At 44.9% G+C, this 25,688-nt stretch overlaps 1 protein-coding gene across 8 annotated transcripts in view; it reads right to left on the bottom strand.

Annotated features, from left to right (window-relative positions):
• CAMTA1 (calmodulin binding transcription activator 1) overlaps positions 1-25,688 on the bottom strand; it is a 324,174-nt gene that overhangs the window by 194,470 nt on the left and 104,016 nt on the right. For all 8 annotated transcript variants that reach the window (XM_032993178.2, XM_032993179.2, XM_032993182.2 and 5 more), the window contains one exon: positions 17,870-18,005. In XM_032993178.2, the coding sequence (XP_032849069.1) occupies positions 17,870-18,005 (136 nt within the window). The remainder of the gene's footprint in view (positions 1-17,869; positions 18,006-25,688) is intronic.

Below are 25,688 nucleotides of genomic sequence, written 5' to 3'. Positions count from 1 at the left end.
CTATCCAAAAAACATACCATGCCCTACATTTTATCATCAGCGCAGTTAATCATTTATACAGCCCTGCAGATGTACGCAGTACTCTCTGAAAAAGATGAAGGCACATTGCGTGCCCCAAAGAACATGCAGTGTAGTACAGAGAAGGCAAACAAGGGCAGAGGAAGAGAAGATGTTGGATACAACCTCAGATGGACAGGGCTGGAGGGGCAAGAGATGATGGACAAAGGGACAGAACTGAAGGGCTGAAGGGAATTACAGAACCAAGTGGGAAATCAGTTCAAGAACACGTCAACAGGGCAAAACTCTAAAAGCATTAAAGGTGAAGAAGAGGGCCGTGAAACAGATCCAGAAAGAGCCAAGGTGTCACCGATGGGTTCTAAAGACAAGGTGACAGAATTGGAATGGCAGGCAAGGACAGTGCTGACCAGACATGAGTGGTTCAAGGGGAGCCACTGGAAGGACAAGGAGGTTGTCAGAGCACATAGGAAGGCTTTTAGCAACAGCAGCTGGAGGGAACAGGGAAACACCAGTAGTCTTCTGGAAAGAGCAACAAAAATGTTGTTTTAAAACAACTCATGCAAGAGAAGAGACAGGACTGCTCAGATCAGAAGTAAACACATAAAAGAAGTAATGTGGCACAGCAGAAAGTGGGAACTGATCCACCTGTCATGCGACGCCACCAGAAGCATTTTATAAACATGCATTAAAATTCAGGTTCCGTTTCTGAGCGCCTCTCCCGGGTTGGCTTCGTGCCTCTTGCTGAGGGGGCTGGAGAGGGCACGGCCCCGACTCATCTCCTGGCTGGCGCCGAGGTCCCCAGCTGTGCCGACTCAGACGCACGCTCCCAACAAAGGCAATCTGTCAGCGGCCTTTGACACCCGAATTTTCCCTCTCGTGTTGTCCCAGCGTCCAGGGCATCTGGGCTTGTTTGTACCGGCCGCGCTCGTGTTGAAGCACAGCCTGCTGAGCAACTCCCTGTCATCTGGGCTGGGAATCGGCTCAAGGATTTGACCGCGCTCCCCTCCCGCCTCGTCAGCGGTCGGGGGGACGTGCACTGCTCAACTGTACTGGTGACGCCCCGACCGTTTTGCCTCTTCCCACGCGAACCCACCAGCCTGACCTCTGACAGGCAGCTTCTCCAGCTCCGCCGGTTCTGCTCAAAACACACACTGTCCTACCTCGCAAGTCCTCCATCGTGGTATTTTTACAACCTACTATAATTAAGCTTTATTTGGTAGACTCTCTCACTTTGTATTCTCGCCAGCAGCCGGGCTAATTCTCCCCACTATGCAGACCAAATTTACATTGCCTTTTTGCCATGTGCATCACTGCATCATCAAGGGCTCTGGCTACACAGCAGTATCGCCTAAGAACCACAGACTTTGCCTGAGCTTTCAGTAGGAAGAAAAACAACAAAATTTAAATAAAGCTATACTTGTAACCTAAAAATCAGATTTAAAAAAAAAGAAAGAAAACTGTGCTTTTCTGAACAAGAACAGAACTTTGATTTTCTTTGAGAAAATGTGTCCCTTGGAATGACATGCCTTGCAATGCAGCTAAAGACCCACATGGTCTGAGAGTGACGGAGATAGACCTTGGGAATAAGTGGGAGAAACTTTTTATGAAAACAGGAATTCCATAGACAAAGGATGGGTAGTAGATAAGTAGCAGGACTTAGGCAGTACATGCTGTGCACGGGGTAAGAAGTTCTCACAAAATCGTGGGGTGCATAAACTCAGAAGTATTGAGCAGATGGAAACTGGGCACAAAGTGGCAAGGTTTGCACAAGACTCACAAAATCATGCATGCAGTCTGTCCGACCTGCGTGGGTGTAATTTCAGTAAGCCTCATCTACGCAAGTGAAAAATAAAGGGAATAGGAGAGCTGCAGGTATTTAGAAAGGTTCTCCTTAGCCTTGTGGGGTTTAGGACACTGTATTTCCATAGGCCCCTTCCATAGTCAATGGACAGGCACTCTTCCCAGGGATGACCTGTGGTCCCTACGGCCAATGTCCTCCTGCCCACCACCCTGCAGAGCAGCCCCCGCTTCGCTCCCGGCTCCGGGAGGGGCTCACAGAGGCCCCGGGCTGCCGAAAGCACAGCGAGCCCCTGCCATCGCACCTCCCTCACCCCGGCACTGCCGGCCCGGCCAGGTAGGAGAGAGCCAGCTGCAGGCTCCTGAAACAGGGGACAGAGCCAGCGTCGTCATAAACGAAGCATCTGAATGGAACAAGCAATTAGCCTCTTGAAGCATCATCCCTAAGCATGCAGCAGATTCTCCGTCTCTCCCTGTCTTTAAATCATGACCAACGTCTTTCTGAAATATAAAGGCTCAACGAGAAGCCACAGACTAAATTCAGGCATCAGGAGGTGGAATTCTCCAGCGTGTGCAACACAGGCCAGATGATCACAGTTGTCCCTCTTGACTTTGCAATCTATATTTTAATGTACCCGCCTGGTTATAGGATATCAAGAAACACTGCAGCTAACAATCTTCTGCTTGGGTTTTTTTCTTCTAAAATGAACATCCAACAATCATTACACACTTTTCTCTGATTCTGATAATCTAACATTAAAATCATGAGCTATCCCCAATTCACTTCAAATTCTGTTTGTTTAATGAAGAGTTGAGCAATTTCAAAAGTGTTTTTACAATTCAAATACTGGGTGGTTGCACGCTGAGAAGATCCTTTGATATCTGAACAGTTCTCCAATGACATTCTCACTGTTTTAATCTTTCTGGTATTGAAGGCAATCTAGTTGATCTTACAGATATTTCTGATGAAATAAGCCTTTTTCTCTCCCCAGTTTTTACACAAATATATAAAATATTTATAAATGTGATACAATGAACTTTATGTTCTGCTTCGGGCAAAATTTTATGACACAGGTTGCTGATATTTATTAGTTATTAGGAAACTAAACTGAATTTTTTTAAAAAATAATTATTTTATTCAATACTCTATTGGGGTTTTCCTCTAACACCAGTCACTGCACAGCTCTCATCGGTTATATATAAAAAGAGTTATTTTTGTGGATAAAAGTCAACAAGTCAATAATTTTTGGCAGACAGCCTTCACTGTTCTGCTAACACAAGCGCATCCAACTGCTGATGAACCTTAATGTTTCCCTGATATTGTTTTCTGCTATAAAATGGAAGATCTAATCTATGCTGAAGGTCAGTCCACACCGAAGGCTGCAATCAGCGACAGCATTCATAAAACCAACTGAAATTTGTAATATTGTGGAACATCCCCTGGACTGTCACAACAGCAGCTCTATTGATATGTCCTCTACCCAGGACGCCGCAGAGCTAGAAGTACCCCTACTTCTGCACCGCTGCTTACTCATCAGAAATAACTGATCCCTGGATCAAACTGGAGCATGTGGAAACTGCTGGTGCAGCCAGTTTAACCCTGTGTGCACTTTATGAAGAAGGATAAAGTTCTGGCCGCTTTCACCAGCAGCCCACACCTTCATTTAAAACAACAATTAGTGAAAATCCATCTTTTTAAATAACCACCTTGTACTAGTCTAAATGCACTACATCTTAAAAAAAAAAAAAAAAAAAAAAGAAAAAACATAATTAAAACCTAGACTTCTCGCAATACCTTGGAGTCAGGCAATTATGAGGCACTTTTAATGAGTAATTTAGGTAATTAAAGAAGTCAAACACATAATACGCAGGAAGCAGTACCAGTGAGTTCCCGCTCCGACCCCGGCCGGTGCTCACTGCGGCGCGAGTGCCGTCTTCTGCTGATGTATCGCCTCGGCTTGGCAACGCCTGAACAGGGTTTTCCGCAGAAGCTTCGGCTGCGCCTCATGTTTGTGTTTAACACCGACACGTATAAAGTATGTTTTTGCCACCAGAATTCAACGTGTGCTGTATCTCATTTAGGATATGCAATTTACTGGCTATATTCTAGTAAAATAACTTTATGGCTTTCTGTCATGATAAATAACAGTTTATAGCATAATGGAATTAATATTTACTTTGAAAGCTATATAGACTATTCAAATAAGGTTGCTATATATAGAATCATCTCAACCGCTGCTCGTTTTCTAAATGCTGTGAATTGACAAGATGATACACAAGTATTAAATTCCAGTGCCCTTTGGCCATTAATAAACATTCAGATTTTGGATTTGTAATCGAAACGCTTCCATATATTTTATACAATTACTGTAGTTCAAAAAGCGTTAATTCAAAAGCATGACAAACTGGACACAGCAGGGGCTCTGGGGTTTGGGAACGTTCTCTGCCTGCGCTAAGGAGGGAGATGGGGCAGGATCATGGGTTTGGACTGTACAGCTTGGAGCCAGGGGCAGAAAGCTTAGCAAGTGTTCACATGAAAGTTCATGATCTAACAGACACAAATTGATCATGTCTTTGTAATTATATTTTTTATTATTCCAGCACGAAGAGATTAGAAAGACACTGAAGTCTAAATATGCCTCTTCGTACGAAAGAGGGAAAAGAAACTGACCTTTTCTAGATGGATGTTTCACATATATTTCAAGTTAATACACCACTGTCAATGCTCAAAATTTATTTTTATCCACCACGCAGTGTATCACCAGGCTTGTATCAAAAGCAGGGCGTAAGGCAGTTTTGCCTGCCTCTCGCCGATGCTTATGGGCCTCTGCCGGGGCTGCCAGTGCAGGGAGCTTCTGCACAACACGCAACAATCACTTCTCACGTATTTAGCCGCACAATTTCTCTGTTATGATAGACAGGTAACAAAGCAATGACCCAAGAAAAGCATCATCATTAGTGACCAAAATCTAAGCCACTCTCCTGCACTACACACACCGGTCCCTGAGTACACGAGGCCGCAGTATGCAGGGCTTGTCTGCCCACATCTCAGGCTCACCCAGAAAAAAGACAAGCTGAGCCCAATACCCCAAGAAACAGGCTGAATGTCAAGACAGACAGATGCCAAAATCTAACAGGTAAGTTACAAATGGATATTGTTGTCATTAGTTAAGAGAGACATATTTGTTCTCTTAATTGGTTGGATAGTGCGCAGTGCAGAGCTCCGGGCAGCTCAGCAGAACCATCGTCCCGTTCCTGGTTTCGCAGGGGAGATAAATGCCATTTCCTTGAATGTGACCAGTTTGTAAAAGTTTTGCTGTTTAATACTACTCATTTGTTTTCCGAAGAGTCTGCAGCTCTGTCTTCAGAGAGCTACACATAGCCTACAACCAGCTGAACAAAGGGAAACTCTCTCGTTAAAAATTAAGTCCAAGTGTTGGACACAACCTCCTCTCTGAGGGACGATAGGTGTAAAGGGAAGTACATGGGAGGCAGGAAAGGAGAAGGTATTTGATCTTTTTAAGCTCAGAAACACACATCCCTTTAGGAGAAAAAAGCTAAAATAAATTGTTCTGGCTGTGGCAGGTAAAACATTACATATCGAATGGAAACCTGTCCCCAAGGACACAGTGAGCCCAACCAACAAAAGGACAAGGAAGTGGCAAAACTGTTGCTTACATCATGCATGCTCAAAAGTAAAAGCAGCAGGAGCATTACCCAGTGCAGCAAACCCACAGGCATTTCTAAAACCAACTTTCAGTGCTTAAGCATAAAAATATTTCCTCATTCTTGTTTTATTCAAAATTTGTTTATGGCAACAGGCATACAAAAACTGCAGGCAAAGTGTAACCATCAACAGAAACACCCACGCAGTATTATAGAATATACTTAGGTTGGACAGAAGGCATAATCTTCAAAAACATATTTATAGTGCTCTAAAACATCGCAGTCCTCAGTAGCATGGGGCCTTTTAATGGAAAAATTCAACATATTTGTCGCTGTAAGTGACAAGCAGCAGCCCCCAGCAGGCAAGGAAAAGCTGTCCTGAACTGGTGCAGGTGGGAATGTCCCCGCAGGGAGGAGCGAGGGAGCTGCGGGTGGGTGTCCGTGCACAGCCCCGCCGGGCACCCACCGCCACGGCGCGCCGGGACGCGCCAGCACCGGCCCTCAGCCTCTGCATCGCCAGATCGCAGCCTGAACTTATTAACTGATTTGGAGATCTAAACCTGCAACTTTGTGAAACCCCGTTATCTTATGGAAGTTCAGGGTTATTTTACCTTATTTTGAGAACTCACCAAAATATTAAACCAACAGTAGCTTTGCAAAGCTTTGCAATTAACAGATGCTCATCAAGTCTTCCCTGGATGTAATCTGCAGAACTTTTGTGTCATGACCAGGTTTTGGGTACTTATTCTCTGAAAATAATTTTTGAAAGCCATTCTCCGGGTTCAAGCACTCGAGCGGTGGGGAGCCCTGGGGACCGCAGGGGACCGCGCAGCCTAGCAGATCCCGAAGCGATCGGGAAGGCGGGCAGGGCTGTCTGGTTGTCACCAGCAGCTCGCTCGGTGGGGATAACGCAGCTCCCGGGGGGGCTGGGAGCCCACCAGCACTGCCTCGGGGCACGCACCCGCGCTCCTTGCTCCCCGCTGCCTCCCAAGGCAAAGCCGGGGGTCCGCCAGGCCCCCAGGGAGGACGAGGCTGCACGGTGCCGAGGGGACGGGGGGCTCAGGGGGGTGATGCTGTGGCTGTGCCCATGGCAGCCCCCCGGGACGGCGGCTGGGTCTCTCCCGGCGCGGGTGGATGCTGTTAATCCCCAGCAGCCACGCGATGGCAGCAGAAATGTGGGAACACCGGAATGGATGAATGAGTTACTGTACAATTAGAAGGAAAAGATGTTTTGCAGAGACGAGGCAACTGCTAAACGTAACCCAGCATCCATGAGTTTTTTAAGACAAGCAGGCAGTAGAAAAATAGTTTTTCCCTCTGAAATACAACAATTTACATCTGCTGCATTAATTGCCAACAGGGTCGCTTATGCTTTGTTGTTGTAGCACTGGTACAATACAACCCTCTTCCCCTACAATTTTTTAATTTTAACTTAACCTACAGCAGACACAGTAAGAACAGCTCCTGTTTCAGAGTAATTCCTTGAGGTCCGGGTGACTAACTTGTCTCAGCTTTGGCTACAGGCTTATCCCACAGGGTGCTGAGTGTCTCCCAGAAAGTGCTGAACAACCTGGGTTCACCTGAGTTCCCATGTGCACATCAGTTAATTTAGTTTAAGAAATACAGTATTTGGTTTGTTCAATGACTGCACCATGGTTTCAAACCTGGCATATCCAGTGAATGGAAAACACCAACGATCTTGTCAGCCCTACCCCATCAGCAGCCATTATCTCAGCTATGTTAGCAGAGGCCAACATCTCATTAGTGCCCTTTTGGTCAAGATGCTTGCCAGCTTTATGGTTTGGGGGTTTTTTGTTTGTTTGAGGGTTTGGTTGTTGTTTTGTTTTGATTTTGTTTTACATTTTTACTTTGCTTTGTTTTGTTTTTGTTGATGTTTGTTTTTAAATTCTGTGTGTTTCGTTTGTTGGAGTTTTTCTGCAACAAGGTTATTTTCGAGGAGCTTGTTGGGGCACTTTTTTATTTTGTAAACAGTTGGCACCCAAAGCAAGCCTACCTATAAAACCCTGACGATGCATCAAGCTGACCCAGTCAGTACAACTCTCGCTGTCTGCTGCTCTCAGATGCACGGTGTCCGAGCACAGTTACAACATCCCGCCTGGATCCCAGAGGATTTCCGCTCCCCAGACTCCGTCCACGCAGCTCAGTCAGTAAAAGCAGGTGTGTGCAGTTCCCGGACACCGTGACTTCAACTTGGAACATGAAGAAGAGGTATTGGCACACACAGGCGACCACCCTGACCATCAGCGCCCGCCTGCACCCGCTGTACCTGGCTCTGTAAAGGGAACAACTTAATGCGTGGGGAGAGACCCCTGGGGTGCAGGGGGACCCTCAGGGTGTGGGGGAACACCCTGAGGTGCAGGGGGAGACCCCCGGGGTGCAGGGGGACCCCCGGAGTGTGGGGGGAGACCCCCCCCCAGGACACCGGGTGAGGCAGGCAGACCCGCTGCCCACGGCCACCATGGTCCCTCTTTTGCACTGTGCTCCCCTTCCACCTCTGACAATGGGGCATCAGCATGTAATTAATGCTTTATATTTCCAAAGCTGTATAAACATGGGCTAATTAATTCTCACCTCTCAACCTATAAAAAGGGTGAGTAAATAACATCCTACAAAGTGGTGGCTAAAATGTGCACATGTGCGGACTGTGCCTCACTCTGAAATCCTGTTTCACCAGCTTTTGGGTCTATACTGCATTTTGGGGACAATACAAGGTTTTGCTTAGGAACTCCAGCACCTTCAAACCCTTGACACGACTCTGTTCTTACTGCTTCCCCTCCCCACGTACACTTTGATAAGCGATATCCATCTTTCCAACAGGAACTCAGGAAATTAAAATGTTTAATGCACCTCTGATGCATACAAAATTAGCAGCAATACAGCAAACGAGATTTGCTTTCCTTTCCAACACACCGTGAAATAAATAAATAAATATAAACACATTAAAACCCAGGCGCGTAATGCAGCAACACTGAGGCTCCTCGTTTCCAGTGGAAGCCCTTATCTCCGTCACAGCCCACAATGCAATTACAAGATTACAAGGCACACGCTGCTTCAGCATCTGGATCCTCCGTGCAATCACAAGGATCCCTACAGAAAAAGGAAACCTCTTAATCTTGCAAGGAACGGCAACGGTTTTACCTCGCCACGCTGCACCCCATTTAAACCCCTCTGGGAGCTCTGTGATGACTGACCTGCAGTTGAAGACTTCAGTCTTTGCAGTCAGTCTTTCTCAACACATGCACAGAAAGGCAACTACATGGACAAAAAGTACATGCAGACCACTGTCTGTGGTTTGTATTTACATTTGTTTTGTTTTGCGGTAAACTGTCTCATCTAAATTGCAAACACAGGGATAAAGTTTGGACCAATAAAGCTCTGCTCCCATCTCCAGTCCTCAGCATGTTAAACCAACACCACAGATCCGGCAATCCAATCTCCATATATTTTAGTTTCAAAATATTTCATTTCTGGCCACCAATCTTTAGATCTCCTATTGGATTTTGTTTTCGTAAATGGATTTTCCCACAGAGCTGGCAGAAAATATATTTAATTTCAAATTTCTCTAAACTGAAATAGTCAATATAAATGTCAATGTGTATTTGCGCTGTACAGCCTTTGCAGTGACAAAAACCTCACATTTCAGAGGGGGGTACAGGGTGCCTGTTAGCTTGTTTTGTGTCTGCACGCTCATTCTAATGTTTTATTTAATAAGGATGGCTAAATAATATAAAAGAGTATCTAATAAGATTCTTTTTTGTTTTGGGAAGGGTCCAGAAAGAAGTATCATATCTATCACTGCTTTGCAGGCAAATCAAGAGGAAGATGAAGAAAAAGGACTAACACCCATGCCGAGGTGTGGAGCCCAATGCAGGGACTGATGTGTTTCACCCTGTTTCTTTAGACCCATCCAGCATATTCATCCCCTGATTCCTCAATAGACTGTGCAAACTCACGTCACCGGGTTCCTCCTCTTTTCCCCTACAGTATGTGGTGCAGTTGCTGCATCAATTACTCAAACAATTTCAATCTATCTAGACACTAATGTCATTAGTGCACAGAGATCCTTTTGGAATAATTTCCACTGAAACTGCCTTTACATGCTAAATGAAAAATGTTCAGACTTTAGTGAATGGAATTTGAATTACAATCCTACCACATGTGGCTCAGCTTTATTGACGCTATTTATTAAACAGGGGAAAAAAGTGTGATGCAGTCAATTAAAAGCAACTACCTGAACCGCTGCCGCAAACCTGTTGCCTTGTGCCGAAGGGTCGGTTGCCCTTGGCTTGGGCAGAACCTGCCTGTGGGTCCCCTGCCCACCAACCCAAAAAAGAGTCCTGACCTCCCCCAGAGGAATCCCCCCACAGCATTTCTGGCCGGCTTTGAAGGCTCCTCACCCGGTACCCACATTTCCCATCACTCAGCCCCCACTTCTCAGCCTTTCTGCTGCCTCCACCAGCCGTCAGTTACTGGACAAAGTGGTATCATGCACTGTAACTGCAAGTAGCCGTTTGGCATCTTATCTCAAACTTCACAGGCCACAGAACTGTTTTAAATGCCTTTGTTATGCTTCTCCGATGTATTTTAAGATGACTTGTGAAGTCAAAAGATCACCTATTTTTTTAATTTACCACAACAAAGATTTTTGTTTGCTAAACTGTATTAAAAACCGCACAGATTATTTTTGCCACTGTATTCTCAATATACCAGCTGGTATACAAGCAGCAACACCACAAAAGGCCTAACGTTACTCTAAGAGCAGTCAAGCCCCAAGGATAATTAAGGCAAATAAACCAAGCCTTCCCTACAGGTACCCTTTGTTGCTTCAACGTTTGCGAACACTGAACCCACCACACCATTCATCTTTCACTAAAATTCAACACAAACATGCTCGAGATGAGCCACAATCCCAAAAGCTTTGGCTCTTAGCTTTGCATCATAATGCTTACACAAAATCCTCAGTTGTTGCCATGAACCAAATTGTTTTCAAAAAAGAAAGTTCAATCTGTTGAAGCAAATTGTTTTCAAAAAAGAAAGCTCAACCTGTTAAATTTTAAAAGTTGCCTTTTGTTAAAAGCAGAATAGGAAGGCTAAGGATCCCTTACCCCACTAAAATCACACAAAACTAACGGTGGAAGGAATCATACACAAGGGGAGAAAAGCTTGAGAAAGCAATTTAATCATTTTATTCCACCTTTTCTCCCTTAATCATACAAAAATAAAACCAAAAACGTTTTCAATTCTGGTTCGTGTCCAAAATGATGTGTGAACTAATTGAGTGTAAAAACAGTTGCTTGGCGTTACATCAGTTAAAGTAAATGTAACGTTTGTTCTTCCTACCCTGCAGCTCTCCTCCGTTCCTGCTTTTGCTATAATTCAGTCCATTTCCAATATGTCACTGGAAAGATTACTCAGAAAAGCAGAAATAAGAAGCAGACTCTTTATTTCTTTGTGAATTTATTTTCACTTCTTTCGGTCCAAGGCTACCCCCGTCTACCAAGTGTCTTCATCTGGAAGCCTCCCAGTAACCCAACTTTAAAGACAAAATGATGATCCATAAGCAAAGCATTTTCATCTGGTACACAGTATTTAGTTATTCTGGACTAATGCTGACAGGCTGCAAGAATTAAGAAAATGCAGTGTAAAAGCTGTATTACATAGTCTCAAGATTTAATAATCTTCCCCAGAAATATTGACTCCCCTGTTACAGCAAACCCCTTCTCCAGTGCATGGCACACATTAAGGAACGAGATAGGGAATAGGGATTCCCCAACAGGGAGGCATCCAACCCAGCACAGCCCTTACGCAGGTACTTCGTTTAAGACCAGGGAAAAACATGGGAGTAAAAGCAACCTGCAGCTGCACTTACACCCATTTACCTCCTGCTAAATGAAGAAAGTCCTTCAGACTTTTGACCATATAGAAATATCAGTGCACAGTACTTACAGTCAAGCATGAGCTCAAGTTGCTTTGCAGGAGCTGCAATTAGGACAGTTTTGGGTGTGCCAGGATAATGAGAAATATCGTGAACCCTCTTTGTTCCCCCTGACCATGCTGAGCCAGCAGTCCCCTCTCTAGGAGCAGCCATCCCCATCCTGTGACTCCAAACACAAGTCAGTTAATTCCGTCGGACCAAAAGCACTCCGAGGACAGCTGCCTTCATCTGCTGACATTTCATGCTACCTGTTGTTACCTATTTTCCCCTCACACTGTGCTGCCCAGAACTAGTAACGCCACTAACCTGCTCTGTGAGCAGCGAGCTTGGAGTATTTCAACTATAAAAGTTCTCTCCCCAAAATTAATTTTCCTGGAGTGTTGCACAGCAATGCACCAGTGGCTTGGTATGAGTTAGTCCACGCAGGAAATAAAGCCAAGTATTTTATAGCATGTCTCTGAATAAACAACTCTTGCATGCACCCGCCTGCTAAAACACCAACCAGCACGTCCATTTTCTCGCGGAGGCAAAGCTCCCAGCCATGCAACCCCCCCGCGCTGGACCGGGGCAGAGCTTCTCCTCCAGCATCAGACACAAGCCAGCAGACCTGATCTCAGCTGGATCCTCATGCTGAGACACCCAGATATTAAGAAAGCTTTTACTGCTGAAGTTATACACCGTAAAATAAGAGACAACAATTAAAGGATTAAGTACATTACAGGTCTGCTGAAGAATAAAATCTCCTCCACACGTATAGGGTGTTAGGAAAAGATGCCAAAACCCACGACCATTTGCTGTGAATTTATGTTACTGCAAGCGAATACATTAGGATCCTGATATAGAAAACGAATTATTGATATGTATGTTCCCTTCAAAAGAAACTCTCAGGAGACCTATTCCAGATTTAATGATAATCCATATTCCCCTTCAGAAACGGTAAACCAACTCTCTGATTTCCCCTGGACTGGCACAGACGCATGAATCATTAAGACGCCATCACAACCCGACGTTCTGGATGCTGTAAACACCACCTAGAATAGGGAACAGAATAAAATCCAACCACAGCTCACGAGGAGTCAACACCTTCCACATTTCTGTACAAGCATCTGCCCATTGTGTCTGTTGTAGAGATGCGCATGCCACGGCAAAGATGGGGAGATACTGTTGGGCTCTGTGCCCTCTAGTGAGTTACGGGAGATTAAGGGAGAGGCTAGTTAGAAACAGCAGATGTCAAATATTAGGATAGGTGTAAGGAAAACACCGTTGGCAGCAATGATAAAAAACAAATTTGTATAAAAACTGTCACTCCTCCTCGAGCAGTTTTTCTCCTTTGCTTTCAGGGCTGCGCTTGTTTGCGTTAATGTATGCACACGTGTGTATCATATTTTCAGAAAGCCTTTCACATTAAACTCTCGTTTCTCCTCCAAAGCCATTCCGCAGTATTTCTCTGGAATGCATTAAGCAGCCCAACTGAACAATGTGATCCTAATTAGTTTGCAAACTACAGAGCTCACCTCTGAGGGCGAGCAAAGCCCATGTAAATTAAAGTGAATTGGATCAGACTGTCCTAGGAATAGTCCTCCAGATTAGTGCTGCTTGAGTGTGTGATCTCTGAAGTTGCTTTCACCCTCCAGTAACAACTTACAAGCAAATTTCACCAACAATAGGAAGGAATTGAGAGATGTAAAAACATTTTGCAGTTTAATATTCCATGATGGGTTATTTTACATAATACAGAAAAGCCCATTTGGTCATTTACAAAAAGGAAATGTCATCTTGTTCTTAGCACGTATTCCCGGCTCATGAGCTGTAAGAGTAAATGACACTATTACCACCCAGGTCATACAGCCCATGCTACACCAAGTTCAGGTATGCTGCATTTTCAGACCCAAATGCTAAAGAAACCTTTTGCAAAGTTTCGACAGTGATGTCCCAAGGTTTATGCAGTAATTGAATAATCTAAAATTTCCATTCCTGTCCTCGTGGACTAATCTGTAAAAGTGTTAAGAGACTGTTATGATATTAATTAAATACAAGTCCTGCATACAAAATTGATACTCTGCATCTCCATCTCCACAAGGGAGTTTCTCTCTTAATAAGACTTAAATCAAGTTTTACTTTTTTTTTAATTTTTTTTTTAAGGAATTCATAAAGATTATCATATTGTACGGAGATAACATACATCTATATATGAGAGAATAAGATATTTCAAATATATGAGCTCTGGTGCACCCATCTTGTCCATCGCTCTGATCTGCAATCAGTGGTGTCACCCTAAATCAAGGCTGACGAAGGTCCCTCGGCGGCGAGCGGGGCTGCTGTCGGTCCCTGTCCCGGCCCCCCCAGCCCAGGGACCGGAGCATCCCCCGCCGCAGACGTGCTGCGGCTGCCAAAGCCACGGGGGCTGGGGAGCAGGAGGCTCCTGGCAGTGCCCCGGCATCGCCCCGACTCTGAGAACCCTCTTCTCTAACTTCTCCTCAGGCACTCGTGTTTGGAGGGACCAAAATATCCTCAGTATGGGATAAAGAGCAACAGAATCAGCGCCGACCTTCTGAAACACAGTGGACGAGGGAAATTTACTGCAAAAATATGACCTCGTTTTAATTTTAGCAGCAGTTTACTGCGAGTTCACGTGAATGCACCGTTTACAGGCACCTGGACAGGTTCACACACAAGAAAGGGCAAAAGCATCAGCCGAGCCAACCAACTGTAGAGAGAGAGCAGCACCAGTCCAGAATGATGTTAAAGCTGTTTCAACACTCCCCTTACTATTATTTATTATTTAAAATTTTTAATTATGTGAATTGATTAGGAACACATCACCAGGGATCCTAATTAATTAGAATTTTAGAAAGGATCATGGACTGGATATTTTTAATGGATTCCACAAAGAATTGCACAAAGAGGTATATTAAGGGAGAAGCCAAATTAACTTCTTTCTGGTTTATCCAGCGATTTCTAACAGGATCGTGCAACAGATTATCCAAGTAATTTCCAAAACCCTCAAGCACAGTGATGGTAACCAAGACAATAACTTGAGGATTTCAGGCAGTTATTATTTAACATCCACTTGGTTAATTAGTTTACTCCTCTTATTATGTATTTAAATTAGTGTATTCCTATTTAAATTAGTTTATTCCTTATTTATGTCCTCAATTTGCTTCATCTGCATTGTCCATGCTCACCAAATTCTCCCCCGTGGTACTGATAGACAGTGACATCCCCAAGAACCTGGTGTAAACTTTTTCTTCCAAAATGCATTTTTCTCCTTACCCAAAACTTGGAAAGATGCAGGAGCTGTCACAGTGGTGACACTCAGGAAGTAATTAATTATTAAATCTACTAATACAAATCTCTTTTCAGAATTGGCTGGTCAGTCGTTTTATGGGCCAATGTGTTTCTCCTTCTTGCCTGTTAGCTGCAGTTTCCAAAGCTCTGTCTGGATGCTATCGACGCTCTTGGCTGTTGGCTCTGCAAGTATTTTTCCATCAGTGCGACGATGATACCTATTTATCTTCTGGCTGCAAGAGTCGCTGAGATGATCTGGCAGTGCCACAAGGCAGACAGTTATTTCATGCCCTGTTAAACCCTAATGTGGTTAACTACAGTATCACTCCAACTTTGAAAAGAGCCTTTTTTATTATTTCAAATCTGTTGCCTACGTGTCCAAGAAAAGAACATCGCTTCCTATTAGGATGGTATCAGAAACATAAACCCCTAATGCTATCCATGAAGTAGCACGGTGTATTGATCAAGTAATTAATTAAGGTTAAAAATACATAATTTTGCCCAAGCGTCACTTAGAGGTCACGGAAATGAACGTTTTCTGCGTTGTTCAGAAGGGACACTGGCAGCAGTCACGCAGGATGGGGCAGCACAGGGGCTGTCCCCCGCGGGGACGGCGCAGCAGAGACCTGCGGCTTTTCCTCCAGCCTTCGGAAGCCACAGACACGTTCTCGGGCACGCTCAGCACAAGAGGTGATTCTACAGGGCACTCACCTCTTCTAGACCCAGATTTATGCAGGGATTAAATTTCAGACCCAAATCTCTATTTGCCTGTTCCTGTTGGTTTCTCTTCTTCTGTCTTTACATACATAAATTACGACTTGAATCATTGGTTTCTCTGTATGCTCTGATGCCCGACAGAAAAAAATATTAATTTTTTTTTCAACACTTAGATGATCAATCTGGATTTTGATAACCCCTAGTGCTACCTAACACATAGATTTATGTAGAAGTTGTGTTCCTCCAGTTTTGAGCTCCAGTAAAAATTGCCATTGATTGTTCATAGCGTTGGCTCAGGTTTGTGCTCCATTATGGCTTTATCCGCTGCAAGACCCATCAGCTGTAAAACTGGCCACATCCTGCATCTGCCCAAGCCAGAAGGCTCAGAGCTGCATCTGCTGGGCTTTGCAGCGGGGAGATTGAGGGACGACTTAATGAGAGGGTGTAAGTACCTTCTGGGAGATAAAATATCAGGTACTAAAGGTCTCTTAAGATGGGGAAAGATGTAGGAATATATAGCCAAACCCCAGCACATCCAAATCGCAAAGCAAGTACTTTGACACTTGTTTTCTTAAGTGGCGAATGTGATCAGCCACAGGAAGAAATGCTGAAAGCTGTGTGTTCTTCAGCTCCTGATACATCCAATTACAGATCTGTTACTTTCCAGAAGGCACACTTCAATAAACTAGAAATTATTGGGCTCAGTGCAAGGCTATTTGAGTTAAATATGATCGCCACACACATCCATGCAGTAAGGCTCTCCAGGGGCGGATGGCTCCATCTTTGAAAAAAACATTTTAGAAAGTATTTAATCATGTGTATGAGTGGTAGTCAGTGGTCATCACCACCCTCCTACAGGTAAGTTTTGCAGCGCAGGTTTTGATATTCTGCATTGTTAAAGTTCGCAGAAGTTAATTAAATTACGCTCTGCAAACCCGAAACAAAAACAATGCACAATTTCTATTATGCTGATTTTTGGTGGGAGGGAGGGGGGGGGCTTGTCATAATAAAACATTGTTATTGGATGTAAAAATTATGGAACAGAGTTATGCCTCTCTGGTGTAATATAATGCAATCCATTTAATACTATTTTAAAACCCAAAACCTCATTAAAGCAGACAGAACGTAAGAATGACAAATCACCCAGAAGGAAGCTGGAGCATGAGATGTGTTCCAGGCGCTGGGGCACTTTGCATCCCCCGTGCCAAATTCGGTGACACCCCGCGGGTGCCAACCCCCCCCCCCAACTCCCACTTTACTCTTAGGGGAGTGCAGGGTGCTCCTCATCTGGACGTGAGAACAGTTAATGCCACGCAAAAGATCTGCCAAGATGGACCTGGGGTGATGACTGGAAAGCCTGGCTTAGCCCAAAGTCCAGCCTGAAAGCTCGAGAGAACGGGTTAAGCTTTGCCTGGCACTGAACACCACCAACTATTCCAAACGCTGCAAACTCTGCTGTGGTACACCCCATAGCTGGGTGCAGCCTCCCACCTGTAGTGATGCACGCTGTCTATTAGCTGCAGGAATCAATATGGCTTATACAAATATATACCCCCACGGCTTCACTATTCATTTGCCGAAATTAGAGTATTTCTTGATGACGCAGCTAAATGATACAATTGCACATTTTAACATCCTTTTACCATTTTGGCCCCAAGTTCAGCATCAAATGCAGGGAGTACAGCCCTGTTGTTCTTGGAATTGAGCTAGGCAAAGCTCTGCAGTTGGACTTCTACTATCAGAAAATGTAATTCCCATTTAATAAAAAGAGAAAAAGTTAAACAAATGTACTTCTTATCCACTCTGTGCAGACCTTTAACATCAGAAGTAATCGGAGCAATCAAACAGCTCTTTCCTCACACAGACAGAGTTTAAGAAAGAATAGTTGTGTCAAACAACATGTTTTAGAACAAACAGGCTTACTCCAAAAATACTATGACAGGTGAAACCACCCTTCTGAATTTCTTTGAATGGTTAAATACCATCAGTAAAGCAATGGTCTCCTTCAAAACTTGCCTTGAAGCAGAGTCTGATTCATATACATACAAAGTTTACAAGGTAAAAAAAATGCTTAGCAACCCACCCTGAGATATTTGGTTGCCCTTGTGAAGTAACTGTTACAAAGAGCATGTTTTCTACCAAAAGTTTCTTGGTCTGAAGACACTTCAGTGCCTTTCTGCAACACTGCAGCTGTACACAACAACCAGAGAGCAGTAACACAATCACATGGTGAAGCTATAATCAAACTTTGCTTAAAGTAGTAATATGGAACATGCATGTATTTTGGGGGGCCAGGGAGAAAAAAATGGTATTCAGCAAATATAAATATTTGTCTGAACATGTGGACAACTTGCTGAATGCATTTTGGGGAGCCGCTGCGTCCCAGCCCACCTATGACCCAAACCTGCCCCTGTTCCAGTCTCCTACCTCCACTCCTTGGACTTTCAGTTTCATGTGATCCTCTCTGGTGGTTTTCCCATCTTTCCTTTTTTTCCAGCAATATCCATCTTTCCTGTATTTCACCTTCTTCCTGTTGTACAGGATCATAGAACCATTCTGTGGTCTGAAAACAAGAAACATTTCTGGGTTACATAAAGAAAAAAACCTGCCCTAAGAGAGTTTATGAAACCATGTACTACAGACCAGCAAAAGTCTCTACAGAAAAGCAATATTCTGTATTTGACATAATATACATTTTCACCCTTTGTTGCTGTTAACCAGATTAACAGATGTTTTGAAATCTGCAAATCTTTACTTGACAATCTTGTACCTAATGAAGTAAGTGTGCCAGTGAGAGGGTTAAAAAAAAAAAAAAGAGAAATCTCATCATAAAATTGTGAGCGTTTTCACAGGAGATATTATGATTCGGCTCAGCTACATTAGAAGGAAAGAAAGGTTAAGGGAAAAAAATGTATTGTTATTATTTTATTATAGACAATCTCTCTCTTTTTAATGCATCAGCAGGATTAGATAACAACCACCTCTAATGCAGCACCAGAATATGGATGTTGGCTTAAAAAGGCAGTAAACAAGCAAAAAAGAATGGAGGAAAAAAGCATTAGCTTATACATTGGTTTCGCTGTTCCTGCTTAGATCAGTGTTAGACATGGAATAACTTTCCCTCTATTGAGTACCTCCTTGACTTCAAAGATGCATGAAAACATTTTCCACTTAGAAACCACGTTGATGCGTAAGAATATCAATAAAGGCACACTGACACTGGCCCAACAGACAGGAGTCAACATCATCTTGGTGTACTACAGTACTTCACAGAAATGTTTTGCCATCTGTTAAGCCAATATACAAAAGGGGCATTTCTGCTGTAATACTAAAAAATAAATAAATAAATAAAAACAACACACCACTGCAGAGACAGCATGCATCCCACGCAGGCAGTGGTGCTGTGGATGCTGCAGACATTTACAGCGGTGCGTTAGTCACAGTAACTTGGACACCAAGAACAGAAGGAAAAACAATGACATTACCAGCAGCAGCAGCAATAAACAACTGGCATAGGAAAGCTCTGGCTGGAGCCTTCTGATAAAGTAAAGCACTTGAACTTGTATAAACAAACTGAATTAACAGAAAGAAGCCTTTCAGGAAATAGCAAGAGAGGAGGACCCCTCCTCCCCATCCAGTCCACACTTCGCATCGCTCCTCGCGCCCCTCCACTTTCTGGGCATTAGCAGCCAGGTGTTTTCAGACGGAGCAGAGCGGTCCCTAGATCTTCTAAAAAAAACACTGAATATTGTCATGCCCAGCCCACACAAGTAAGCTCTAAGTAATAAGCCAAATTAAGCGGTTTGTGCTCATACAGCATTGGCTGGTGACTTCAGAGGCAGGCCAAAAGTGCAAAAATCAGTGCCTGGCCCATCTAGAAGAGCATCCTTCTTCCCTCCTGCCTCTGTGTTTCAAATAGAATGACACCATGAAATAAGCACAAGAACAAGCTTCTGCAAGTACTCTTTCTGCATTTTTCTCTAACAAAGTATTCCATTTGAAGACAGTCGCCTTCACCCATGTTTATCATATAATAATAGGGCAGTATCATTGATGTAAAAGCTGTTAATTATAGAGTAACTCATCCCAATGCTCCATTAAATGCAGAAAGGCACCTTACTACTGAGGAAAACAAGCTCATGATGGTTTTCTCCCACCATCAGCCAGCTGAAATTACCTACATCAACTGATACAACGCCCTTCCTCCATCAAAACAAACACCAGTGTCAACTGTGGGGTCTGCTACCAAAAATCCATCCTTTTCCCTTGTCTCTGCGCATAAGCAAGCATCTACAGGTACATGCAAAAGGATGCCCAGCCTGATTTACACTCAGCATTTGCCCTCCAAAACACAGGTGCACATCACAAATTTAACAAATGTGGATGGGAAACTGCACAGTCTCTTTTAGTATGAAAACAAGACTTTCTACTTCCACATACATTTAGAAAACCAAAGTGATCTTTGATCTAGGTGATTATTAGCACAATTTTTTATTAAACAGAAATTATAGATTTTTTTTTTTTCCACATACACACAAATATTTATTCCCTATGACCAGAAACCCAAGCTCTGCTCCCCACAGACTCCTCCTCCTCCTGCTGCTACCCGTCCCAGAAGCCCAGACCCAAGGGCTGGGTGAGGCAGCTCCTCCTCTCTACTCCCATGTGTCACCCTGAAAATACACACGTGGGTGTCAGCACAACCACAGCGTCTACTAGACAGCATCGTAGATAGTGCAGGATTAATTCAGTGGAGATATTACCTATCTTGTTTCAGTTTTTATTCTATAAACCTCCAGTCACTGCACGTCAGCTCGAGTCCTTCTCAAAACATCAAAGATTTCCCCTTGTTGCCATCACAGAGCCAAGCTCAACGGCTCACGACGAGTTACCTGCACGTTTAGGGTGAGCAAGGAAAAGGCAACACGGGAACTTATCTCCTGCCCAGTGCCTTGGCACTCACACACGCAGCTTTTCAGAAAACACACACTTGAAGGACCGGAAAGATTTTTGATCTGAGCAAAATACTGTTTTTCTTGCATTCAGTGCCACAAGAATGTGCAGGTGAAGGGAGTGCAGAGCTGAGCTCCGCAACCTTGAATTTGCTGCTCTGCAAGGCTGGAATTGGGCTTTTGTTGGTTTATTTCTGCAGTGAAAAAAGAACACGGTAAGAGGTCACTGGAAAACAGTTAACGAGATTTATACAAAATAAAGCACGATGAAACAAAATCTGTTAAGGATCTCTGGAGCAGCTGTCGATTTTGATAAGAGCGCATCGAGTTGCTTTAAGGCTCATAGAAATCGACTGTTTTTTAAAGATACCTGCATAAAATGAGAACCAATTTTAACCTGATATACATTGCTATTATACTTCACTTGCAGTAAGAAAAAACAGAGAGGGAAGATCTCCCATGCTTATCTCTCTGGCACACGAACACAGCCATGCGCAGCAAACTGGTGGCTGGGGGAGGACCCAGCAGATGATCCGACAGGGATTCCCCAGACGCACAGCAGGCGCGACTCCAGCCCAGATCTCCTCTGGGGGCTTTGCTGCTCAGCCTGAATTTGGGGATTTCGTTTGTACCTTTTCATCAGAGGGGGATGAAAATGCAGATGTGAGTGTGGGCCACACTGGGACCACAGCTCCCGCTGGCGTGTCCAGGGAGCTGGCAGCCGAGGCAAGGCCAGCTTGCCTGCATGTCATCAGGCACAGAAAGCAATCACCTTCCTCTGTATTAAACTCCACCTGGAACCACGGCAATAATAACAAGTACTGGAACATTAACAGCAATTTACTTGATTTGATTAGCTACTACTTTGCAGCTACATTGTGCTCTTTGCATTAATGCAGGACTAAATGGAAAATAATAAAACAGTATTTTAATATTACGGTACGGCTGAAAGCAAGCAAGCCAGAGTGATCTAAACCCACCGAGGAGCCTGTCTGTGCTTGCAGCGTGAGGTGCTGGGGCTGCGGGGGGGGTCAGCGGACCCCTGCAGAGCCTGGCCGTCGTGCGCCCCCCTCTCTTGTCCCTCCCCAGTGGGGACGGACACAGCCCAGTTTTGCAAATTTTGCATCATGCATGACAAAACCCAGACCCACGACCGTGAAACAGCAGCACGGTCTCGCAGCAAGTCGCCTCACCTGTATTTGCTCGACGTCAAACACCAGGATACTCAACTTACTCACTCCAGCTGATTCCCCAGGATCAATAGCATCTCCCCCTCCAATCTGAATAAATTTGTTTGCAATGAGACAAGAAAGGGTTTGTTGCTCTTACAAAAAAAGGCACCAAACAAAAGGAAAGGGACTGGGAACAGGCAAACAGAGCAATCCTAAAACGTGACTCCTCCCAGCAGCGCAAGAGACAAGCACTTCGCCTGCCCTGCTCACCTACAGTAAATCACTGTATTCGATTTAGGCTGGGAACACCAACAATCAAACCTCCGCAGTGGCCACTGCTGCTCTCTGCTCAGAGTCGTGTACCCCCTTCCTCAAATTCTCAACCCCACTCCCACCATCCCCCTTAGCCCAGGGGTGACGGCGGGGGCCTGCCCTCGGGGCCAGCAGACAGGCACATCACTTGCCCATCTCCCCAGATGCTGTGCAGGAGCAAACGCCTGAGCCCCAAACAAGGGCAAGCCGGGCTCTTTGCAGGGACGGTGCAATTATCTCTGGTCCCACTGTGTGGAGCTTGCAGGATGATCTACTTGCTTACAGACCCAAATAGCATGCAGCAAAGTTACAACTCTGAATTTCCTCTCTTTTATGAGCCTGTGGCATTTAAAAGCTGCCTGATCTTTATTTAGGTTTCTTGCTTGTGGCCTGGGGGAAGGAGGGGAAAGGACAGGAAGAGTAATTGCAGAGCAGAAAGCCTTTTGTCTTAAGTATTGATGAGATTTGAGATGCTTCCCTCCCTCTCCCCATTATTTACCACCACAGCTCTCACATAAATTGCCACAACAGCCTAAGAGCTACTTTTGCCCAAATTGTTCCTGCTACAGCTGGGAAAGAGATGCTAAATTCCATTTTTTGACTTATTTTCAAAGCAACAATCACACCTTGCATCTGATGGGTCTCAGGACCTGTTGGTTGCTTGGGGCTACCTGATGCTCCTGAGGATGCTCAGAACTGGTCCAGGCCACCAGATAAACTGGAGTTTCTCTCAGTAACATCGGGAGAGGCAGTAACAGAGCACTTGTACCAGCACGAAACACCGGGGATTTCCAGGGAAAATTTTCCAGAACTGTCATTTTGGATTTGGCATCCAGTTCAGGTGCACATACCTACCTCTAGCTCCAAGTCCCTTTCTGAGGGGTTTTTGTTCCTTTTTTGTAAAGTCCCTTACTTGGATAATAAGATTCTAAACCAACTCATCATGAACACAAGTCAAATGCAAGAAGGGACTAAACTGAAAACAAGTTAAGATTAGGGTATTTTGGTCAACTGATGCTGCCTCTCCACTGTGCTCGTAAATTAAAGTCTTGGGCCTAAACAACCGAGATGTTCCCCTAATCACATTACTGCAATATTAATATGGCTGTTCAATGCAACTAGTTTCCTCTAAATTGTCACATCAATATCAGACATATCATTTAATGAAAACTATGTTTTACTGCCTAGGGAGCTTGGGTTGCTGAAAAGGAATTGTAAATATTGCAAAGCCAAAAGTGACTCCTTTTTCAGGACAAGAGAATAAGATCAGCTAGACGCCTTCCTTGAGAAGGTCCATGGATCTAAAACTAATTTTTTGTTTTATCATCGTACATTTCCTTCAAATTCCCTGCCAAGGCAGATATTTAAAGCAGCTCAGTTCTTTACAATAAAAACACAAAACTAGGTGTAGAACTGCTCCGGGGGGCCCTGCCAGCGCCCCAGAGCTCGTCCCAGCCCAGAGCAGCCGCGAGATGAGCCCCGTGCCAGCGCGGTGCAGGACGCGGGGCCAGGGGCTGCCGGAATCCTCTCCTGGCCGATCCGAAGGCGGGGGGCAGCGGAGGTCACGCCATGCCCCAGAGCCGGAGGGTGATGGCGGTTAAGAAAGCAATAAAGAGAGCAGAGGGGTACCACAACCAGACACCTCCTGAGCTGTGCTGGTGCAGAGGTGGCAGCAGCTGCCCCCCGTGCGTAGGTGATGGAGCCCCCCTCTCTTCCTCCCTCTCTTCCTCCTTCTTCCCTCCCTCCTGCCCCTGCGACACACTGCACTGAGAAATGTCTCCTGCTAACAGTCCTGATTATGCTATTTTTTATCCCGCATAACTGTTAGCTTTATTTTCTCTGGCTACGAAGTTATCATGGAATCAAGGGACAGGAAAAGGGGACTATCTTCTATCTTCTGAATCTCTGCACAATAATAATGAGAAATTAACTTCCACTCTCCCAAAGGAGCAACCTACTGATGCAGAAACTGGCTGGGAAAAGCTGGAGTCTTGGAGGAAGCCCTGGAATGAGAGATGGCGCCTTGTAAGAAATCACCACACCGAATCACTGCCCCTACTTCCCCGTGAACACACAGAGGACAAAGTCATTGAACTGGCCTCTGTCCCGAGAAATCGACCTCCTCCCTTGGGTGTGAAACAAGCCAACAAGCACGAGGACACCCCTCTCCAAGGGCCTGCCTTGCTGAAAACCAAGAAATCTTGCCAGAAACTGGGAGAGCTGGCAGAGCGCACTGTGTTTGCATCTCAGAGCACAGCAGGTCTGACTGATGACGTCATGGTCCAACACGCTGACATCACTCATACCCGCATCCCAGCTAATCCAAGAAAGGGCTAAAGCAGGACTCTTGGTTAACCATGCTTGCTTTCTTCAGTGGTTTTGTGTTAGCTCCTAAAAGAGGAGTGTGATCATTCTGCTGAGAGCACCTGGAAAAGCTTCTCAGATTTGGGGTAAAACATGACATGACACGTCACGCAGCACGACACTACTACATCATGACACATTACACAACATGATACTACTACGTCAGGAGCTGATGCTATCACACACTACAAGGTATTTCTACTTTTTGACCTCCAAACTTGCAAAACACACGTCCTCCTCTTGTTGCATGTTGTCTCATATTAGTGACAAGGAAGTGAAATCCTGCCAAGATGATTATAATGAGTAATCCCATTCTAGAAAAAAGTTGAGGCAGCCCTCCCGTATCACAGGCCTTAGTGGAAAAGCGGGGCAGCCCATGAAGCAGAGAGACGGGTCAAAGCCTGGTGGGCTCCACCAAGCACGCGGTTACACCACCAAGAAGATGGGCTGCAATACAAGCGCAGGGCAAGGTGGAAGGGGAAGGTGGCTCCAGAATGGACTATCGTCACAAGACATAGTCTGCAAATAGTGGGAAAATTCATGCATCATGATATGCTTCTCAATTAAACTGAAGCGAGAGGACTGTGATACTCACAGGAAATCACGTGTATCTCTGAACACACCAAGAAAAACTGTGCGGCCAGCACGGGGTACTTTAAAATAACACAGAGTGTACACAGTAACATCTGAAAAGACTGACGCAGGCCTGTAATTCCCTCATCTGATACCTGGACAATTTGCTTAAAAGCATCATCTATTCAGTTTATGTCGCTGACTCGCTTCGCTTCACTGGAAATCACGTTCAGTCGGTTCCCGGCCGTACCTGACAACATCAGCCTCTTCTGGATCTCATCAGGCAGCAGAGACCCATCGCCCACGACATCCCCCCTCCCTGTCCGTTTGTCTGAAGGGGGAAGGTGCGTGCAGTGCCGGGAGCGAAAACCCACGCCGACGTGCCGGCTGGATCCGGGAGCGGGGAGAAGTGCCAGGAGCGAGCGCTCCCCAGGGCCTCCCGTCCAAGCTAATGCCCCTCCACGCAGCAGCCCAGGGCAGGCACGATTTCACCCTGCAGAGCTCTCCTCCACCTGCAGCTATCCAACATTCCAGGTGATGGATTTCAAGAAACCATCTATTAATTTCTCCTTTTTTTTTTTTTTTTTTTTTTCTTGCACGGTGTGCAGCTTTCAAGCCCTTGTGTTGCAGCTCTCGCTCGCAGGGTGAGGAGGGAGGCACGGGGACTGTCAGCGGGGATTGCTCCTGACTGACATCAAGATTTCAGAAATACCTCATCTCTTATTTCTTGTTTCTACAGAAGAAAAAAAATCTGATGACAGAAGCTATTTCTCCCCTGAGAAATGCTGCTCTCTAAGTCTTCATTTACCTTGACATTTCCCCTCTGCTGTACCAACGGCTTATCAGAAGATTAAAGCCCAAATGGAAAACTGA

Source organism: Tyto alba, unplaced genomic scaffold (genome assembly GCF_018691265.1).
Source record: "Tyto alba isolate M040663 unplaced genomic scaffold, T.alba_DEE_v4.0 Super-Scaffold_20000042, whole genome shotgun sequence".
NCBI lineage: Eukaryota > Metazoa > Chordata > Aves > Strigiformes > Tytonidae > Tyto > Tyto alba.
This window is presented reverse-complemented; position numbering and strand designations above follow the sequence as displayed.